The 20063-nt window shown below is 34.0% G+C and overlaps 2 protein-coding genes and 1 non-coding gene across 3 annotated transcripts; all 3 read right to left on the bottom strand.

The window, feature by feature from the left end:
• Positions 1-8364: 8364 nt before the first annotated feature.
• On the bottom strand, positions 8365-10096 carry LOC132175253 (large ribosomal subunit protein eL24). Its single transcript, XM_059587127.2, has 5 exons — positions 9987-10096; positions 9345-9420; positions 9139-9240; positions 8858-9006; positions 8365-8717 (listed from the first exon to the last, which is right to left on the bottom strand). Exons 1-5 carry the CDS (start codon positions 9995-9997, stop codon positions 8561-8563), a joined length of 495 nt encoding a protein of 164 aa, XP_059443110.1. The 5' UTR covers positions 9998-10096; the 3' UTR covers positions 8365-8560.
• A 2385-nt stretch (positions 10097-12481) lies between these two features.
• RFC2 (replication factor C 2) lies at positions 12482-17370 on the bottom strand. The gene is made up of 7 exons (XM_059586911.2): positions 17082-17370; positions 15573-15679; positions 15377-15478; positions 15002-15197; positions 13274-13402; positions 12996-13190; positions 12482-12898 (listed from the first exon to the last, which is right to left on the bottom strand). The coding sequence occupies exons 1-7, from the start codon at positions 17244-17246 to the stop codon at positions 12788-12790; spliced, it is 1005 nt and encodes a 334-aa protein (XP_059442894.2). The 5' UTR covers positions 17247-17370; the 3' UTR covers positions 12482-12787.
• Positions 14051-14194, bottom strand: LOC132176815 (small nucleolar RNA snoR135). The gene has a single exon (XR_009439676.1). It is a non-coding gene; the product is annotated as a small nucleolar RNA snoR135 (small nucleolar RNA).
• Positions 17371-20063: the final 2693 nt, after the last annotated feature.

Below are 20063 nucleotides of genomic sequence, written 5' to 3' on the forward strand. Positions count from 1 at the left end.
CTCCGAATACTATATGATAAAATATGTGACATAATGATTGAGTTGTGGTCAGAGACGGAGGGAGGGGGGACCGGGGTGGGCCATGGTCCCCCCCCAAAATAAGGAAAAAAAATATTGTTAGTAAAAAAAATAATTAAAAAATTAAAAAAGTAAAGTTAAAGTTTTAATTTTAGTTATTTGGCCCCCTCAAAAAAAAAAAAAAAAAAAATTGGCCCTATTTTTAATTTTGTTGGCCCATACCCACTAAGTTTTTTTATTTTTTGGCCCTTACTTTCAAATGTCCACTTTTTTTTGCCCTTACGGTAGTCTTTAGTTCATAAAAAACAATCAAAATAATTTTTTTTTATAAAAAAAATTCTAAAGAACCGAAAAAAAATTTTGGCTGGCCCCTCCCATAAAATTTCCTGACTCCGTCCCTGGTTGTGGTAAAAAAGTTAATTAACATTCTATCTTTCTCGCCTTGCAAAGCATTAGAAGAACAACTTGTATGCTTCTAAATATTAAATTATAACAATGACCCTTTCTCAAACAAACAAATCACTCAACAATCAATCACAACTTGCAATTTACAAAACGTTTAAGATTTCCAAAGAAAACGAATTATTCCAACAAAATTAAACAAATGAATAGACATATATGTGAGGGAGGGTAATATGGTCATTTGGAGCATATAATCCAGTGGAGACAGGTGAGTTTTTTAAAAAATAGATAACACGTTTCGACATGTCTCGAATTGGTGGGAGATGTGGGGAACGTGAGAAGCCGTGACACCGATTTTACGCGCATTCGTGTGGAGAGCAACCGTCACAGCACAACCCACCTGGTCCCACCATGCTGTCGAGCGGTGTGAGCTGGCACTTTTAGTTGTTGGGGTTGAGCCAGTTGGGGTTGAGCCAGTTGCTTAGAAGCAACACTCTGTTCGTTTGCCATGTGGTTTGTGATTCCTCTTGCAAAAGTCATGTCACCCACCAATAAAAAATAGATTTTGATAGGACAAAATTTTCCTTTGAATTAGGTTGTAAATTTTAAAAAAAAACTTAATCAATATAAAAGTAATATGTGCCATTTTTTTAATAGAGCCGTGATTCAGAGCACGCCAGGCAGCAAATTTTTTTTTAATATTTTAATAAAAAAAAAATTTGCCGGCGTGCTAGCTATTTTCACCCTTTTTAATAATATGTCACTTTTATATATTAAGTTGAAGAAAATTCTTTTAATCCAGTTTGAAGGAAAACTTTGTCCATTAAGTTTGAGGAAATTTTTTTCAACCCAGTTTTAAGGAAAACTGTGTCCTTTTGACGCAGACATGGACCACAATTGCTAATGTAATGCCTACGTTGTGAGAGATTCTAAAAGTTATAGTAAATGTGAGATAACATTTTATGCAAGATTTTCTTATATTTATTGTTTGAATTATTAAGTATCGGAATTAATGATCCATGATATATCAAACTAAATAACATTGATCTTTAAAACCACAAAAATATTTTTAAGGGTTAAATACTAAATTAGTCCATGGGGTTTCACAACTTTTTATTTCCTCTTTGCGGTTTCATTTTTATCACAGGAGGTCCTTGTGGTTTTGATAATAGACCAAGTTAGTTTTCCGTAAGTTGACCGTTAGTTGACTTAACGGAATTCCACGTGCACCAATCAAATGTTGACACGTGGCACTTACTTAATTTTTTTAAAAAAATTAAAAAAAAATGTATTTTCTAAAAAAAAAAAAAAAAAAAGATTGGGGGTGGCCCCCATCTGGCTGGATGGGGGTGGCTCGGCCACCCCCTTGGAGCCCAAGGGGGTGGCCGAGCCACTCCTAGTAGGTACTAGGGGTGGTTTCGGCCACCCCCTTGGTGCCCAGGGGGTGGCCGAGCCACACCCAATCTTTTTTTTCTTTTTTTTTAGAAAATACTTTTTTAAAAAAAAAAAAAAATTAAAAATTAAGTACCACGTGTCAACATTTGATTGTTCCACGTGGAATTTCGTTAAGTCAACTAACGGTCAACTGACGGGGGACTAACTTGGTCTATTATCAAAACCACAAGGACCTCCTGTGATAGAAATGAAACCCCAGGAGAAAAAAATAAAACTGTGAAACCTCAGGGGGTCTGAAGTATTTAACCCTATTTTTAAACAATAAACACCAAAAGATTCGGCAAAATGATACCCGTTTCGAAACTTGAAACCCAAAACCAAAAATATTTCAACAAATCCATACTAAACAACATGGCATAAAAGTAGGCTCTAATACCACTAATGCAAGAATTTGAGAGAATATATAACATGTAAACATCAAATAAAAATACTAACATCTGGCTATTGTTGCTTAAGTACTTAAATTAAGTAATCCATAAATCTAGACTTGAACGTTTGTTGAATTTGCAATCTTAAACCCTCAATTTGCAATTATAGAACCAATCTTATAATCCTCACAATATGTTGGAGAGTGATAGATAAGAGTTTTTAGCCTATATGTTTCTCACATTCATCGTTGTGATTGATGGAAAATCACAGGCATATTTATAGGCCAAGACCTTTATCCAATTAACCTTACGTTGCTTCCTTCCATCAAGAAGACAACTTTTAGTGAAATGACATTTCAACTTTAGTAATTATCTGTATATTAAAAAAACTCTATTAATATTATACGTGACATGTGTGACATCTTAGAAGATTTATTCTAACATAAAGCAAAAAAAAAATACAAAAAAAACAATTGCAAAAGGGGAATACTAGGTGTTCTCATGGTCCTAAGTAAATATTATTATAAAAAAAAGAAAAAAGAAATTAGCCCTTATTTCTCTCTAACGAGAGCATCCGTCATTCCCCATTGCAAAAAATGCTGGTCTTGGAAGAGCTTGGATCCGTTCAACAATTATTTAATGTTTTCTTTGTTTCACATTGGTTAGCCATTTCTTATTTTCATTTAAAATAGATAAGCAAAACACAAAAAAAAAATCTTCTGCATTGGATTATGCATCTCAAATATACTATTTTTTTCTCCACATCTCTCTTTTCTTAAAAGTTGAAAAGTAAGATTTTTAGGAAAAATACTATCTTAAAAAATAAATAAATAATATTTAAATAATATAGATTAAAAAAAAATAAAAAAAAATAATCGGATGTATGATGTCTATTAAAATTCATTAGCTAAACTAGATAAAATAAGTTTTGATTAATTATTTTGCATAAAAATATGCATAAATCAATGTAAATGCTCTAACTTATCTCTATGTTACTTCCGTAACATTTGACTGGTGTTTGAGTAGCCCTAAACTTATTCGAACGCTAGCAATGGCGGAGCCACATGGTACCTTGGGGGTGCCGTGAGGATTTTTAGAATTTTTTTATTTTTTTTAAACCCACAGCACTCTCAAACTTAACACACATCACATGTTTGATGTAATATCTCAATGATGTGTAGTTGGTCAAATTTCCCTTGTTTTTCTTGGAGTCATTATGGCCCGAGACTGTAAAGTGTAGTTTTAGACACTTTTTTTTTTTTTTGTATTTTTATCTTTTTGATATAGTGTCGACATATTACATTTTTAATATATTAATTTTAGCACATATTTATGAACTTTTATAAATATTTTGTGTGATACATATATTGTGTGAATTACCAAATTTTTAGGGTGAAGAAAATTTTTAGAACGCAAAAAAAATTTTAGCGGCACCTCCAATATAAAATAGCTGGCTCCCCCACTGAACGCTAGAGCTTTTTTGAGCCCCTCTCAATTGCTTGTCGGATTGTAAGGGATAAACAATTTCAAAAAAATTAAATTGCAGAAAATTCCTGTCCAGGAAGAGCCTGGATCGATTCAAACAGTTCTTTTAATTCTTTTTGCAGAAGTCTTTCAATGTTTATTACAATGTCAACATTATTCCAATTGAATATTTGAAATGATTTTAGGTATTCAAGTTTGATCAAACGACTTTGTCATTGGATGGACCATCGAGCATTTGTACATGCAAGCACAAGCGCCAGTTGGTGGACTCTAAAACCAGGTCAGCCACCGCTAGTTGACAGTCAGCGGCGAAACTAGTAATGTTTGGGGGTTAAAATTTAAAAAATATAAAATTTGGGAGGGGTAAAAATTTAATTTTAGGGAGTTATTGGAGCATTAAAAAAAAAAAAAAATTGGACAAAAAATTGTTGCTTGGCCGGGGCTGTTGACAGTGGATATGTCATGATATATATGCATGGTGGCCAGGCAAATTTTAGGGTTATATTTATTAACAACTTTGTTTTCTATTCTTAAGTCAAAAATATTAACGAATAATCCAAAGTATAAGACATTAAATATTAAAATTATTTTTTTTATGTGTTTGAGTTTTGGGACATGGAAAATTATTTTTATTTTATTTTTTTACTTTTGCCTGTTGTTCTGTTTTTTTTTTTTTTTTTTGACATGTCCATACAGGAGGGAAAATGAGATTCGAACTAGTGACTTCCGCTTCATGAGGCATGGTCTCCAGCCGATTGAGCCACCCCTTGAGGACATGTTCTTCTGTTTGTTGTGTGTGATAAAAGTTCTAAGCCGCCACCTATTTCTTAAGTATAAAATTACCATTTTATATATGCAAAGTGCTAGGCAACCAAATAAATGGACAAAGAAAAAATTTTAAATTGACATGGTAGAATGTAAGTGGCATACAAAGGAGAAAAAATTGCATTTTTTTAATTTAAAAACTCTTACCACGTCAATTTAAAAAAAAATTTGAATTTTTTTTTGTTTAACTCTATAACACTTCTTTTTTATATATCAGTTTGTCCTAAAATCGTTTTTAGTCGTTTTGGATAAGTTGACTATCGAAAAGTTAAACTACCAACTGCCATTTGAACTGTCACGTACACTTTTCCCGCCCCATGTCCTATCCACACCACAAATGACAAAGCCGTCCAAAGCCTCCAACCCAGCAACTCAGATCCGGTCCCAACCAAAACCCTCATAAACCCCGAGTCAACGTGTTATAATGATAGATCAAAAAACATACTTTTTGACGTATTATTATTGGATGGTCGGTAATGGCAAGTTTTCAAATATGGATTAGACTTTAGAGTCATCGTTTTGTTTGTGTAGGACAGTTTGATTAGTACTGGACTTGTGGGCTTTGCTTGCCGGGGTGTTTGAGAAAATCTAAGCCCTGTTTGTTAAACAACATGATACTATTCATGCATGTTCAATAAATTTTTTTTAAAAAAAAAAAGAAAAAAAAAAGTGGTATTAAAAAATGAAAAAAAAATAGTGATTTTTTTATTTTAATAATAATAAAAAGTAAATGATGTGATATAAAAAGTGATTTTTTTTTTTTTTTTTTTTAAAAAAAAGGTGAATAGTATTTAGGGGATTGTTTGTGTTTCTTTGAAATTCGATTATATGATGTTATTTGATTTGGGTTTTGACGAGGGAGGGCAGAGGATACTTCTTTGAGAAAACCTTTTATTAGGACCATCCTGATAACACATCTTTTACAGCCTCCAATCAATAATCGACATATAAGCAAAAACATAAAAAGTGCACAAAAATAAGTTGGACTAAAATACACTAGATTTTAGGGTGATAAAATTTTTAAAGGGTTAACCTTCCACCTCTAGGCTCTAGGTTTTAGTTTTGAGTCAAAAAAAGAGTTTTGAGCATTAGAAACGGGTTTTGAGGTATTAGAAATGGGTTTTGGGGCATTAGAAACATGTTTTAAGGCATTAAAAAAGGGCTTTGAGGTAGGTCACGGTCGGCGGGGTTTGAGGCGTTCACCACCGGCCAGACCCACGGGCCTAGGTCTTGCCAGCTACGGGTTTTTTTTATTATCTGATTTGGTGTGATTGTTCTCACTTTTATTTTTTGCATTTTTCTTAGAAGTTGCAAAATGGGTGTTATCTAGGGGTGGGCAGATTAACCGATTACCGATTACCGGCCGTGTACCGGTTTCGACCGAACCGATATTAACTGTAACTGATATACCAATATTCTTATCGGTTAAATTTTTTATACCGGTATGCTTATCAGTTCGGTTCGGTCTGGTTAGAAATTTCATATTGATTAACCGTTTAACCGATATAAACCGTTAAGTAGGGATGCCAAAACGATGTAGTTTTTGGATTATATATATACCTATGTAACCTTGTCTTAATTTGGGATAGGGTAGGTTTGACTTTTTTTTTTAGTGATGGCATTGAATGGGATTTCTTTGCCTTTGGTGAAAGCATTTTTCATTAACTACTAGTTTTGTTAGTCTAATTAGCATTCATTATGTTAATTAATCCATTTGCTTTGGAAAAATGTATTTTATAATATTAAAAAAAAAAAAATGGTTGTGGTGGATCAATATAAAAAAGCTTCAATTTTTAGCTCAAAAAACAAATATTTGGGTCCCAACAAAAAGAATTTGGGCCCTAAAACAATTAATTTTTAATAAGTTATTTTAGCCCAACAAAAAGTATTTGGACTCTCAAAAGTCAAAAAAACTCATTTTTGGCCAAACAAAATAAATCAATATAAACCCACCGTTAACCGATTTAACCGAACCGTTTAATCGTGTACCGTTATAACAGGTAATTTCGGTTAAAATTCTTATTGGTCTGGTTAATAAATCGTTTAACCTAAAATTATTGGTTAATAATCGATAAGAGCCAAAACTGGACCGTTTTGACCGATACCCAGGCCTAGTGTTATCAGGATGGACCTGATAGTAGGAGCCCTTTACTTCTTTATATATATATATATATATATATATATATATATATATATATATTTCCTGAAAAATGGTGCGATCTTTTTAACTTTTTATCCAAGTTTCTAAATCTAACTTTAAACTGCTCAAGTTTAGCATTTTTCATTTCACTCATTTATCCAAAATCATCTAAAATTACTTGCGTAGCATTAATGGATTCATGGCAAGCAACAATTGTCCCGTTAACGTTGGTTAAAAATAATTTTATTTTGTTAAAAAACATAAAATATGAAAGACAGGGGTGACGGACTACCCTTACAAGGAGGACGGCCACCACAATAAAGGAGACAACTCGCTTGACCAACCCAAACAAAGGGGGTGACCGCATTTGTTGAGGTCAACCCCTCTTTTATCAAAATTTAATTTTTTTAATAAAATAAAAAATTATTTTTTAATTGATGTAAAAGAATTGCTTGCATGCCATTAACATGTAAGCAATTTTAAAAACAAAAATAGTAAAATGAAAAATACAAAAAACTTAAAGAGTTAAAAGTAAGTTCTAGCAAGTGAAATTGAAATTGTACAATTACTCGTGAAATAAATTTATATTTTCCTTTATAGAATGCCAAAGAAGAGAATGGTAACGAGAATTATTTGATTGATGAGTCTGTGCAGGCGGAATTGGTTAAAAAGCACAAAAATTGATGAATATAATGACTGTGAAGGACTTGATCTATTGGAGCACCATATTGGGAGCTAGGTCGACTTGAAAACTTTCTAATTAAGAGTTGAATTTCAAATGAAACGGAGAATAGAGGGATGCCACAAAGAGATATCATGTGAAGGGAAAATGCTTGGGCTATTAAAGGTTTTGCCATAATTCTCTTACAAACTCATATGGTAGACTTGGTAGTTCACATATACTCCATGTGGTACAATATAAGTAAAAAATAAGTAGTAACATTTGACCAATAAATTTAATTATTTACTAGCTAAGGTGAAAAAATACCAAGTAAACTAACACGTCAATTTGTAAGAAGTTTGTAGTAAAAACTATAATGTATCTAGCAACACTTTTCCAAGAGATGCATGACACCAAAATAGAACCAAATACATTTACCTTATTTGTCATTCTCCTATACAATTTTTAAAGCCATTAGATATGTGAAACCCACACCGTCCTATAAATCTAATGGTTAAAAAATAGTACTTTTTTAAAAAAAAAAGAAAAAGAAAAAGAAAAGAAAGTCGTTTAGAATCTCTCTTTTACCAATTATTTGATTCTAATTTCCCCTTAGATTGGCTTTCAAGTGATATTAGCAGTTGTTTGATATGCTAAACAAACACGCTTGTATAAAAAAAAAAAAAAAAAAGCTATTTAGTAAACTTCTGTACAAATGTCATACAATTAGATCATATGACTATAAAAATCAATCTTTAAATCGACACTTGTTAAAAAAAAACCAAATGCTGATCGAAAGACTAATTTTTATTACCAGGTCATCCAATTTTATGACAATTGTACAGAGTTTATACAAGCCTATGCTACGACTTCTGGGTGGGCTTCAAATGGCTTTAAAAGAAATGGCCTATACTACATTTCGGACTATCAATGAAGCTCGGTTCTGCTAAACTGGAACTTTCTGCTTCCAAATCAATAAGAATACAAGAATCATCCAGGCAAGCTCACGAAAAATCTATGTCAACTGATGCTATGTGAATGCTAGACTTATTAAGTGATACAAAATCTGCCCATCTTCCAATTAAATGTCATGGGAAAAATACCAAAAGAAGCTTTGCCTACATGGCAAACCAATCCATACATAAAATCCAGAAAGATAACACTTTTAATGGTTTCATGCGCAGAAGACAAAGATATGAAAGGAGATCAACGTTTTCCTCCAGCACCTCCAAGCTTGGGGCCCTTCGGTGCAGCACCCTTGGCAACATTACCCCTGGTTTGTGTCTTCTGTGTCTTGGACGTCACCTCTGCTTTCTTTGCCTTCTTTTCATCCTTGGTCTTCTTGATCCTCTCTTTAATCTCGCTAAAAATTTGGATAAGTCATGGAAAATACAGGTAGAGAGATTAAAGACTAAACATCAAACAACTTGGCTAAGTGCCCAAATGAATGTACCCAACACCTCAAAATTGGCAAATCTTAAAAGTTGTGGGTTCAACCCATACCGAAGAGCAGCTTCACGCGCAGCATCTCTGACTTCTGGCTTCTCAGCCCGTTTCTTTTGTATGACTTCCAAGGTGGCACCAACAATAGACCTTGAATAAGGCTTCTTGGCGGCACGACGCCTCTTCTTCACTGCTTCAGCGGCAATGTCCTATGAAACAACAAGAAGCACCCAACTAAATCAATAACTAGCGCATCAAAAGCCTAGCACCACAAACACGGCAAACTTGAAAATCAATTGGTACCCAAAACGTTGACACGAATTTCTAAACATTAAAATCACCTTCTTATGTTGTTTCCTGTACATGGCTGTCCATGTGAGCTTCGACGGCTTCAGGCGGTTATGGAAATACCTCTTGCATTTCGAATTGGCAAAGAGGAAAACCTATTCAACCAAGCAAGTGAGCATGTTTTAGAATACAAATCCATATTATGATTGAAAACAAAGAGTTACAAAAACCGACGTAAAAACCCAGCAACATAACTTACCTGAGAATCCGACCGCACAAATCTGATACCCCTACCGGGGTATATCTTGGCACCGCTGAAGCGGCAAAGCTCAGTCCTAAATCACCAAAATCAAATACCGATTTTACACCTCTTTGAACTGAAACTAAATGCCTTTGATGCAATTCAAACTAAGTAACTCTCTCTCAAATTTACTATGAGGCAATCAGCATTGGACACCCAAATGAACACAAAGCACAATCACCCACACTAAATGCCTTTAAAAGCTTTCACACAAATCATGAGTTGGGTAACACCATAAAAGTAAAATTTTACAAGTTACTGTCCCCCACAAAATAAGTACGTATTTAAATTAAAATTAAGGAAAAAAATAAAAAAACTGCAAGATTACTGGTACATTTGCGCAAATTATGAGTTTTTTCCCCAAAAATTCTTTGTTTTCGTAGTAAGAATTTTTAACTGTTTGTTAAAAGTCCTAACCGGTTCAAAATTCTACATAACTTACACTCATGAACTTTCAGAGTTTCATGTAGAGCTCCTTCCAATATTTAAAGTTTCATTTTCATATCTAGCAGGTTCAAGGCACATTGAATCCATGAATAAATCCTACAAATAGAATCCTCAGAGACAATAAGAGAGAGAGAGAGAGAGATAGAGACGTACTTGAGAACCATGGCGGCCGAGAATGGTGCGCCGCTCCGCTTGTAAAACCCCTGTGAGTTGCAGAAACCCTAGCACCAAGCACAAATTTAAAGTGTTCTGAGAAATCAAAACGACACCGGTTTTTCGATTGAGCCAAGTGCGTATGTTTTCTTTTTGGGCTTATGGGCTCTTTCTCGCTCATAAAAACTCGGCAGCCTGGACTAACAGCAAAGTTAGCTTAATGGGTTGAATCTGATTTACTGTACAACACATATATAAATAAATAAAAAGCATATATTATGTTGAAAAAACCTAAACGGCCTTGTCTTGTCTTTCTCTCATTCAATTTTTTTAAAATCAACAATTAAACATGTATGATTCACATGGATGAAGGTGTGACTCGATCTAATGGTTGATTTTCAAAAAGTTGGATGGGAGAAAGATAGACAAAGGACAAATAACAAACAATTCTCATAAATAAGATTTTTTTTTTTTTTTTTTTTTTTTTTTTTTTTTTTTAAAGTATAACAGTTTTACAAGAGAATTTCGAAGGAAACATGTTTTTATTTTTATAAGAGTGTATTTGACACCGCCAAAATTGTGCTATTTAGGAGTGCTTTTGAAAAAAAAAATGATGGTTTAAAATGTAAAAATAAAAAATAAAAAATCAACATGTTCAAACTGTAGGCAAAGATGTACGTTTTTAAAAATCGCATATTTGTTAACTATGTTTTGAATTTGTCATTTATTCAAACCGCACGTTTTGAAACCTCTAAACCAAACGGACACTAAATCTATAGTTTAGATATATGAAACAACATTTCTTTCTGTCTTTTTATAAGGAGATTCAAACCAAAGACATAAAAATCTTTATTTTTATGAGATGTGATTCTCAATCAATTGTGCTATCATTTAGGGTTTATGGAGTTCCATAGAAAACGTTATAAAAAGTTACATACAAGTTACTAGTGGTGAAATGGTAGACACGCGACTGAATATGATTTAGAGTTGAAGAATTAACAAAAATAGTATTAAGATTTTTGCTGAAGAGTTGTTGATAATCGACTCTCATTTACTAAAAGCATGGAATCTTGGAGAAATGCAATGTAACATTGGGTTAAGCAATAATGATATCCCCCAGCATAGCGAAAACTAGCCGTTACCCCACCAGTAGTGGTAGATGTAAGGATTGATACATAAATAATTTTTTATTTAATTGATAGTCATATAAAGCAGAAGATATTTTAACCATTTGCATCAAGTTAATCCTCTTTCTTTTCCATCATCTTTGGAAGACTTGTTTGATCATGCAACTAAAATAAATATGATATGTAATTTACTTAAAAGATCACAAGTGAGTTCACCAATGTATGCTTAGAGTTTCCTGTTATTGCATACCGTCTCAATGGTTTCCCTGTTTACCTATAAGTTTTCTTTCTTTCTTCAACTCTTCATTTTCCTAATATTTCAAAATTCAATGCCACAGGCAACCCTACAAAATCCATTGTTTCCTATCATTAAGCACCCAGATACACAAAACTAAAAGATTACATTAGAAAAACTCTAAGCCCAACTAAAAAGCACTGTTCTCTCTCCTCAAAAACCCATAGTTTTACTCCTACAACCCTCATGGGTGGAGGAGCCTTGGCTCCTTCCTCCTCCTCCTCCCCTTCCCTCCTTCTTCCTATCCTTCTCACCTCTTTTGAGGCCAAACCCGTCTCTTCGGAGGCCCTATCTTACACCTTTGTTGTTTTTTCTTTTTCCAATAACAACATCGCCCAATCCTCCATTGTAAATCCACCGTTCTTCGGCGTCATCAACGGCGCCTAGCGATAAATTGGCTCCCTTCTTGGAAATTTTGGGTTTTATTTTTTCAAAATCAGATTTATGCATTTCAGGAAGTCACCACCATACACGCGCCCTTCCAACTTGTTCTTGGGTGTCGCCACTTCCGTCTACCACTAGAACCACCCTTAAACGACGTCCACGTGCCTGAGCGTGACTAATAGGTGCTTGCGAGTAGATCTCACTTGCAAGCGCATGCAGCCCACGCGCCACCCTCTCAGGTGCTGCACCTCTAGTGCTCCGCCTCATCGACCTTCGCCTCTGGTGCACCTCCATCGTTCGATGCAATTTGTGTCTAGTTTGTTCTGGGTTTTGTTTTTTATTGTGTTTCTGTACTGAATTTTTCTTCCATAGGCTTTGAATCGTTCCTCATCAGTATTTTTTTGGTTGTTGTGGCTATCCTTCGAGTGTGCTGCAACTGTTCTCTTAAATGGTGCACCTTTACAAACCACTTTAATTTGTGGCCAATTTTCTTGGTTTTCGTACCAAAAAAGCATAGGCTCGCGTCATTCATTTGATGCATTGCCTCTTTTTTTTTGTTTACTCATACTAATAGAGTCGTTTTGGGGCTTATTGTTGGGTTGTCCAGCCATTTGTTGTTGTTTGTTGTAATCTCTTGTTTTATCTATAAATAAATTGAAAAAGAAAAAAAAAAAAAAAAAAAACCAGATACACGACCCCATCCACAAAAATCGTGTATAAAGTAATCCAAAATAAATTCCTAGTACAAAATCTAATTCAAGACGTCCGAGTCTATGGCTCATTCCAAGCCCGCCCTATGACCACTCGGTTCCACCTGACCGGCATCATTTTTAAATGTTCAACTACTTAATACTACTAAGCAATTCAGATTGGAGTTGGAACTTCCCTTATAATGGTAACATCTAACCAAGAGCCAATTATCATGTTTACAAAAACAACTTTCACCATCAAGAGGGCAAACTGTAGCTGGTTCAGGTTGTAACTACTAATAATACCTATGCTGCTTTAGCTGTTTCACGAACCACAGAAAGCTTAGCCAAAAGACCACAGAGCTGAAGATATGAACCAACTCCATCACAGATTCTCATATGGGCAAATCCAGTTTCCTGAAACTCAAACAGGACAAGAATAAATATGGTGCCACAGATAGGGTAGTATCTGAGGAGATGAAAGAAAGTATTGAGGCTGGCATGGCATCTGTACCTTCATGAACTCCAGTTTCAGATACTCAGCCATGTCATAATTTTTAATGATACGGAAGAGGGTCGTGATTATGTCGGTAGGAGAATAGCCCAAATCATAAAGCTGCTTGAGACCAGAACAAGCATCATCAAATTTCCCTTCCAGTACATGACGCACCATGTTCTTTACATGCAACGGATGAGGCTGATCACAGACCTGAAAACCAACCGTAGACGTTATAGCGTCCACAAACATATATATAGCAAAAATGAATTACCGAGGTACTCCAATTCATAAACCTTGAAAACATTTTCTTGGTTGACAAAACGGAACCCACTATATGTAGCTTGCAAGTTGTTCAATGCCTGCCTCATGTCACCATCAGCAGTGAAAATTATGGCTTCAAGACCTTCTGGAACGTAAGGAACCTTCATTGTTTACAAACACAGATCAGTTACATGGCAAAAGGATGTCTAGGTTTAACAAACAATAAGCTACTATAACTACCATATAATCTCATTTCTCATGTCCTGTTGTAAACCAAAGGAACAATTGGTTCAAAGTTTACGGATATTAACTAAAATGTTCTTTCTAAAGGATATACTATATAGAAATAGAAACAAATATTGTTCTACAGTGCTTAGTTTTTTATGTTCCCATCAAAATCAACCACATGAACTAGGTTTCATTCCAGTGCACAATTGACAGGCCATAATATACAAGCAATCTAGTAGTATAATCAGTTCATGATGATCAATCAAACATCTTACTGAAAAAAAGTAATTATTATGGAGCATGACAGGAAAAAATTGTGTTGATGCAATCCTGAATAGTGCTCCTATATCAAGATCTTAATCCAAGGAAGGCCACAAGGCCTTTCATAAAAAAGGCCATAAAACAAACTTTGCAGATTGTGTAATGTTGAAAATCTATGACTGACCCCTTGACATCTTGGTTTGTGTCGTAAAGTATAAACCAAAAGAACTAAGGGAATAAAACCCCGCTGTAGCTATATCTATAGATGTCATGCAGCTTGGAACAAGAGTTATGCTTTCTGGAGGAAGGATAAAATTGTTTGAGCCGGGGAATATCAGTGCTGATTTCAACCATTGAGATGAAAGACAACTGCCCATCTACACCAAGTCAAATTTTCAGAGTAATCTTTCAGCAACAGAATGCAATGATTGTAGTATAACACTCACAGACAAAATCTCTGCTCAAGCCCCATTTGAGAGAGATAACCAACCACCTTTAAAATAGTGTCAATGTATAATATAACAGTAAAACTGAAGCTGTACTAGATCTAAATGATCAGGAGAATGGGATATCTTGAAGACCACACTTTAAGCAGATACTCTTAGCCATTAAATAATAAGCAATCAACATATGATTCAGCAGCTCAAAAGGTTAGTCTAAAGGAGTGAGACATACAAGCGCAAATTCAAACCTCAAAGACAGCCTATAAATGTGTTAACTGAGTTCGAACTTCACGGAATGCAGATCAGAAAAAATTTGGGATTTGGAGTCAATCTAAGAAGACTAATGTATTGACAGAAAGACCGGAAACTTACTTATTCAAAAAGTTTATTTTAGTTTATTTATTATTTTTTTTTTTTCATTTCTGACTTGGCAAGGAGTGGTTAATAGAAACATGAACTTAAACATGCATATGCACATCGACATGCTGACAGGGAGGGACAGAGAGAAAGACAAATTATTTTGTAGAACACATGAACAAGATTTTATGTTGCCAACCACAGATGCTGTGTGGGAAAAAAAATTGAGCTGAATAATTACGTCAACAAAATGATCATCAAAATATTTTACGAAATATTAATCAAATGAGTGATAAATGGTTTTTGACAATCTAGGTAAAGAGAACAATTCTATTCTCAAGCACCAAAAAATGTCAAGACCCCTGAATGGATGCTAAACTAATACCTGTGAGCATTTTGCACCGGTACAAAATGACAATAATGCTGACTACGCAGTACTTGTTCATTATTACTTAAGGAAACCAGCTGTACCTTTTCAGCTTCGACCACCACCATGAGACGACCAAGTATCTCTTGATCAGATAATCTTGAAAATCGAACAAGAGCACATCTACTTTGAATGGGCTCAATAATTTTAGAAGACGTATTGCAAGCAAGAGCAAAACGAGTGGAGTTTGAAAATATTTCCATTGTCCTCCTCAAAGCTTGCTGTGCTCCAGATGTCATGCTGAATTTTGAAAAGGTTATTGACAAATACACGAGCGAGATGGAAGAAAATATACCAAAGAGTGATCAATTTAATATCAACAACAAACTGTAGTAATATGGGATAGTAGAATGTAAACAGGCAAAATTTCAATGATTCAAGAGTGTCACCATTTTCAAGAGACATTTATTAGAAACTACCTGTCAGCTTCATCTAAAATTACTATCTTGTGGCGCCCAGGGGGCAGTGTTACTTTCTTTTGAGCAAACATCTTAATCTTGTTCCTCACAACATCAATTCCCCTAAACAATAAAGCAATGATAAAATATTTCAGAAGCCAACCAAAGAGATCCGGAAAAAGAATGAATACCAAAAAGTCCATAAAATTTTACCCACCTGTCATCTGATGCATTTAGCTCCAAAACAGCCTCCTTATAATTAGGTCCCAGAAGCTCATGCGAAAGTGCCAGGATACTCGTGGTTTTACCAGTTCCAGGAGGACCCTGCAAAAGCAATGCACAGAGAATCAGCAGCCACATAGCTCGTTTAGTTACAAACATAATCAAAGAATATGCAAACTTCCCACTGAGACACGTAAAGATTCTGATCCATTTGCTTGCGATTAAATGCAACTCTAACCAAGACACATATCACATCCCTCAGCTGAGTCCAATACAACTATTTCACTTCACTGAGCTACTTTTTCAATTTCAAAAACAAAATAATATAGCATATTACATGTGTGCACACATATACACGTGCAAATATAAGAAAAGCCCCACACAGGCACTTGTGCGCACTCATGTTCACACACATATATATAAAAGCAAAGAACTCACACATCAGCACGCACAAGCACAAACACACACACACACATATATATATAAGGAAAAAAGAACAAGATAGCACACACGCACATATTCATGAACAAAGTGTTCCTCCAAACAACCATTTTATTAAACTGATATATGTCCTTAAAGCATGTAATTCTCTAAAGAATTTTTCAAAATGCATGTGAGAATCACATGCTGTTAATCCTATTAATTAACATATCAACTATCGATTCCTAACGAAACCATCAAATACCACTAGAATCACCTTATTGAAGAGGGATTTTAGGGTAGAGGCTCTTTGGATGATCCTCTACCAATGAGATTTCAAAAATTGCAAAATCAAGTCAAACAAAGGTAAATTATTCGACCACATTTTCTTTATCTATGTAAAATTAGCATATGGGGTCATGATATCTATCTCTATGAGACTCGACCTCTAGCTCCTTGGTTCACTTCACTCGTTTACAGGTCACTTCACTTAAGAAAAACTAGTGAAAGAAGAAAATTCCCAGACAACCTTTATTTTGTTAATCCTATTAAAAATGTAAATAAGAATCACAAGCTCTAAGTACATATGGCAGTTTATTAGACTGGGTTGGAGGAACGAATTTGGAGGAAAACTTTATCCCATATTCACATATAGATGCATACATATATAAGGCCGAATATGAAGTCTTGAAACAAATCAGAATCCAAGTACAGTAACTAATCTCTTAGCAACACACGGACGATTATAGGGCCATGCCAAACCCTGGGGTGGCCCCAAAGGAGTTATTGCGAAAGTGAGGTTTCGAACTCTCAACCCACACTGTAGAAAGCACTTATCAAGACTCTGCTTGCCACTCTAACTCCAATGGGGTTAAGTACAATAACTATTGATCTCCTCAAATTGCATCCCTATGAATGCTCACAAACCATGAAAATGCTAAGCAAACTTCATTTCCCAAACTTAAAAGGACATTGCGGTTTAATTGACAGATAAAACACAGCAAAAACAAACAAATTATCCATCGTTTTCATATGCACACTGTAACTTCTGCGACTCGGTGGGTGAGAGCTTAAGATAACTTACGGATAAGATGAGGTTGGGCACGTTGCCGTCGCGAGCAATGACTTGGAGCCTGGACACGGCGTCCTCGTTGCCTACGATATCGGCGACCTTGTTGGGCCGATACTTCTCCACCCACGGCATGTCGTAGCCATGGCTGGTGCTGCCGGACGAAGAAGAGGCAGCCATTGTTGCCGTGAGACCAAGGTTCGCTAAAAGCCTAAACGCTAAAGCTAATCTAACAAATGGGTTGCTCTGAAAGAAACCCTCCGAGAAAACCCTTTCCTCCAAACCCTTTTGATTTGGAGGGAAATTGTACAGAATCGGTGGTATGAGGGGGGGAATTTTCCTTTTTATTTTATATACATGGTATAATTTGATTATTGATATGCCCGGATTGAGATCCTTCCGATTATTTAAAATTAAAATTTGAGAATCTCTTGTTATGTGACCCTTTATTTTAAATTAAATGGTCTATAAAATGTCGGCTATTTTTGTATAACTGAGACATTAAATTTTGATTTTAAGCAGACTTTTGTTTTATTGAAATTTAAATTATTTTATAAACTATTGGATTTAAAATGAAGGACCACGATTTCATAATATGAGAATCTGATATAGCTCGTGTAGAGTTTACAATTTTGATCAAAATATTCAATGAGTTAAAAGTTAGAGCGTTTAATTAAATGAGTCGGATTATCATTAATTTACATAGTCATATATTTATGTCTCGACGAGTTCACACAATATTTAGGGTTAATAACTTTTTATACTACCTCCAAATTTGACACAAAATTAGCTGGTTAGAGTTTAAGGATATGTTTAATTAAATTAGTCAGAGTATAAGTAATCTATATATAGGCTCATACTCGTGTATTGATACTACCTTGAACTCGACACACGAACACGAACACGAACACAAATTGTCATTCTTAACCCCATGTATTGAATTTTACTTGATAAAATTTGGGAAAAAATATACTTTACTTTTCAAAGTTTTACGCGATTTGCAATTGGCTTCAGATGTTTAAAAATTGACAATGTACCACAAAAAAGTATTAAAAATTTGCAATGGGACTGATTCGTCAATAATTTCTGTTTTGTCTTATGGAAATTATTGAAAATATCAATTGTCCCTGTATTTTTGAAAAAAAAAAAAAAAAAAAAAAACCCTACATCTTGCTAATCAAAATAGCTAAAAGTTTGTTGAGCTAGTATAGTACACAACACATTTGATAAGCACTGTAGCTCAACAATCCATACCAAACTATGATAAAAAAAAATAATAATAATAATAATATTATTATTCTCTCTTATGTGTGAATAGAGAAAGTAGATAAATACATAATATTTTAAATTAACAAGTGAAATTTGATGGCTAAAATGTTAAAGTCATATGCAGATGTTTTGAAAAAGTAGATAATTAAAATATAAAAAATGTGATATTTAACTAAACATTTGCCCAATCAAATGTGAATGCTTTAGAATTATCGTTTTAGGCTTCAAAATCTATTGAGCCTTCAAATCTATTTTAAAATACATGTCTTGCATCTTACACCTTTTATTTCATAAAAAGGTAGGCGGCTAGGGTTTGTAGAGTAATGTTATAGACTATATTTTTATCATCCTGAAGTTGACGTGGCTTTTAAAATCACAATTTCAAAATTACAATTGGATCAAAATTCAAGTATGATTCCTCTAAAATTTAATAGTGATTTTAAAAGCACATAAGCTTTAAAATGATAAAAAGATGACCGCCAGCATTACTTAGAGTTTGTAACTTTAAGTTATATATGTAATGGCAAACACCGAAGGCAGGTCTCGTCATGGACAGCAAAATAGCAAAAATGGGGGAGAAAGAGAAATAGAAGGATTGTTGCAATAAGGATTCAAAAGAGGAAGGTGAGTATTTTTTTTTTTTTTTTTTTGAGGATGGGTTGTTTTGTTGTTATGGGTCTTGCCGACATTGCATTGCATTATATTTTATTTTTTGTTTGAAAAAGTATTTGATGAGATATAAATAATATTAATTTGCATTATTAAATTGGGCGGAAAATACACGAAATGACTCCAACGAAATATGTAAAAATACTTAAGGTGTCAAGCGTATAGCCCCACTCAACCGAAACTAGTCGAGTCGGACGGCAACCAATTAAAATTGAAGACAATAAGAGGGTTTTTTTTAATGGGAGGGAGTCGGGTTGGCGGAGAAAGGCCCTTACATCAGTTACATGACACAAACAATATTATTAAATTTATAAAAATAAATAAACCAATATTATCTACTATTATCTAAGAAATATATATTTTTACAAAAAAACATTAAATTAGGATAAATGTCAACAAACTTAAATAAAACACTTTCAAGGTTGAGTGAGGTATGCTAGTTTTTTGTTTTCCTAAGAGATTATACTTTGCCATTTTTTTTTTTGTTGCGAGCGATTAAGATTTCGTTTGTTTCAATATAAAATATTTTTTAAAAATTGTTTTTTCATACTTGTCAGTATTTGGTGCAATAAAAAAATAATAGTCAAATTAAAAATATTTTTTGATTTGACAAAAAAAACTTTATTTAGTTTGGAAAATAATTTTAATTTTTAAATTTTATAAACTATTTTTCGAGTTTGAGTTTTTTTATTTTTATTTTTTATTTTAATGGTGCATTTGAGATTGTAATTTGGTAGACAAAATGTACCATTTTAAACTACCAGACAACCGTTAGTAGTCGTCGGCTGTTTTTTGACTTTGCTATTTTTTGTATGAGCCAAAACACCAAAGACCTTTTAAAAAGAAAAAAAAAAAAAACTCAAAAAGTATTTTACAATAAAACATTATATTTTAACATATTTTTTCCAAAAAAGTATTTTACGTTAAAACAATCAAATCTAAATAAATACGAGAAGAGGATCACAAACAAAACAAACAATCCTTCTCAAATTTCACGCCGTTTATAAGGAGCCGCTGATATCCGGCCGCAAAATCCACGTCAGCGCCACAAAAGTCCGA

Source organism: Corylus avellana, chromosome 3 (genome assembly GCF_965113065.1).
Source record: "Corylus avellana chromosome 3, dhCorAvel1.hap1.2, whole genome shotgun sequence".
NCBI lineage: Eukaryota > Viridiplantae > Streptophyta > Magnoliopsida > Fagales > Betulaceae > Corylus > Corylus avellana.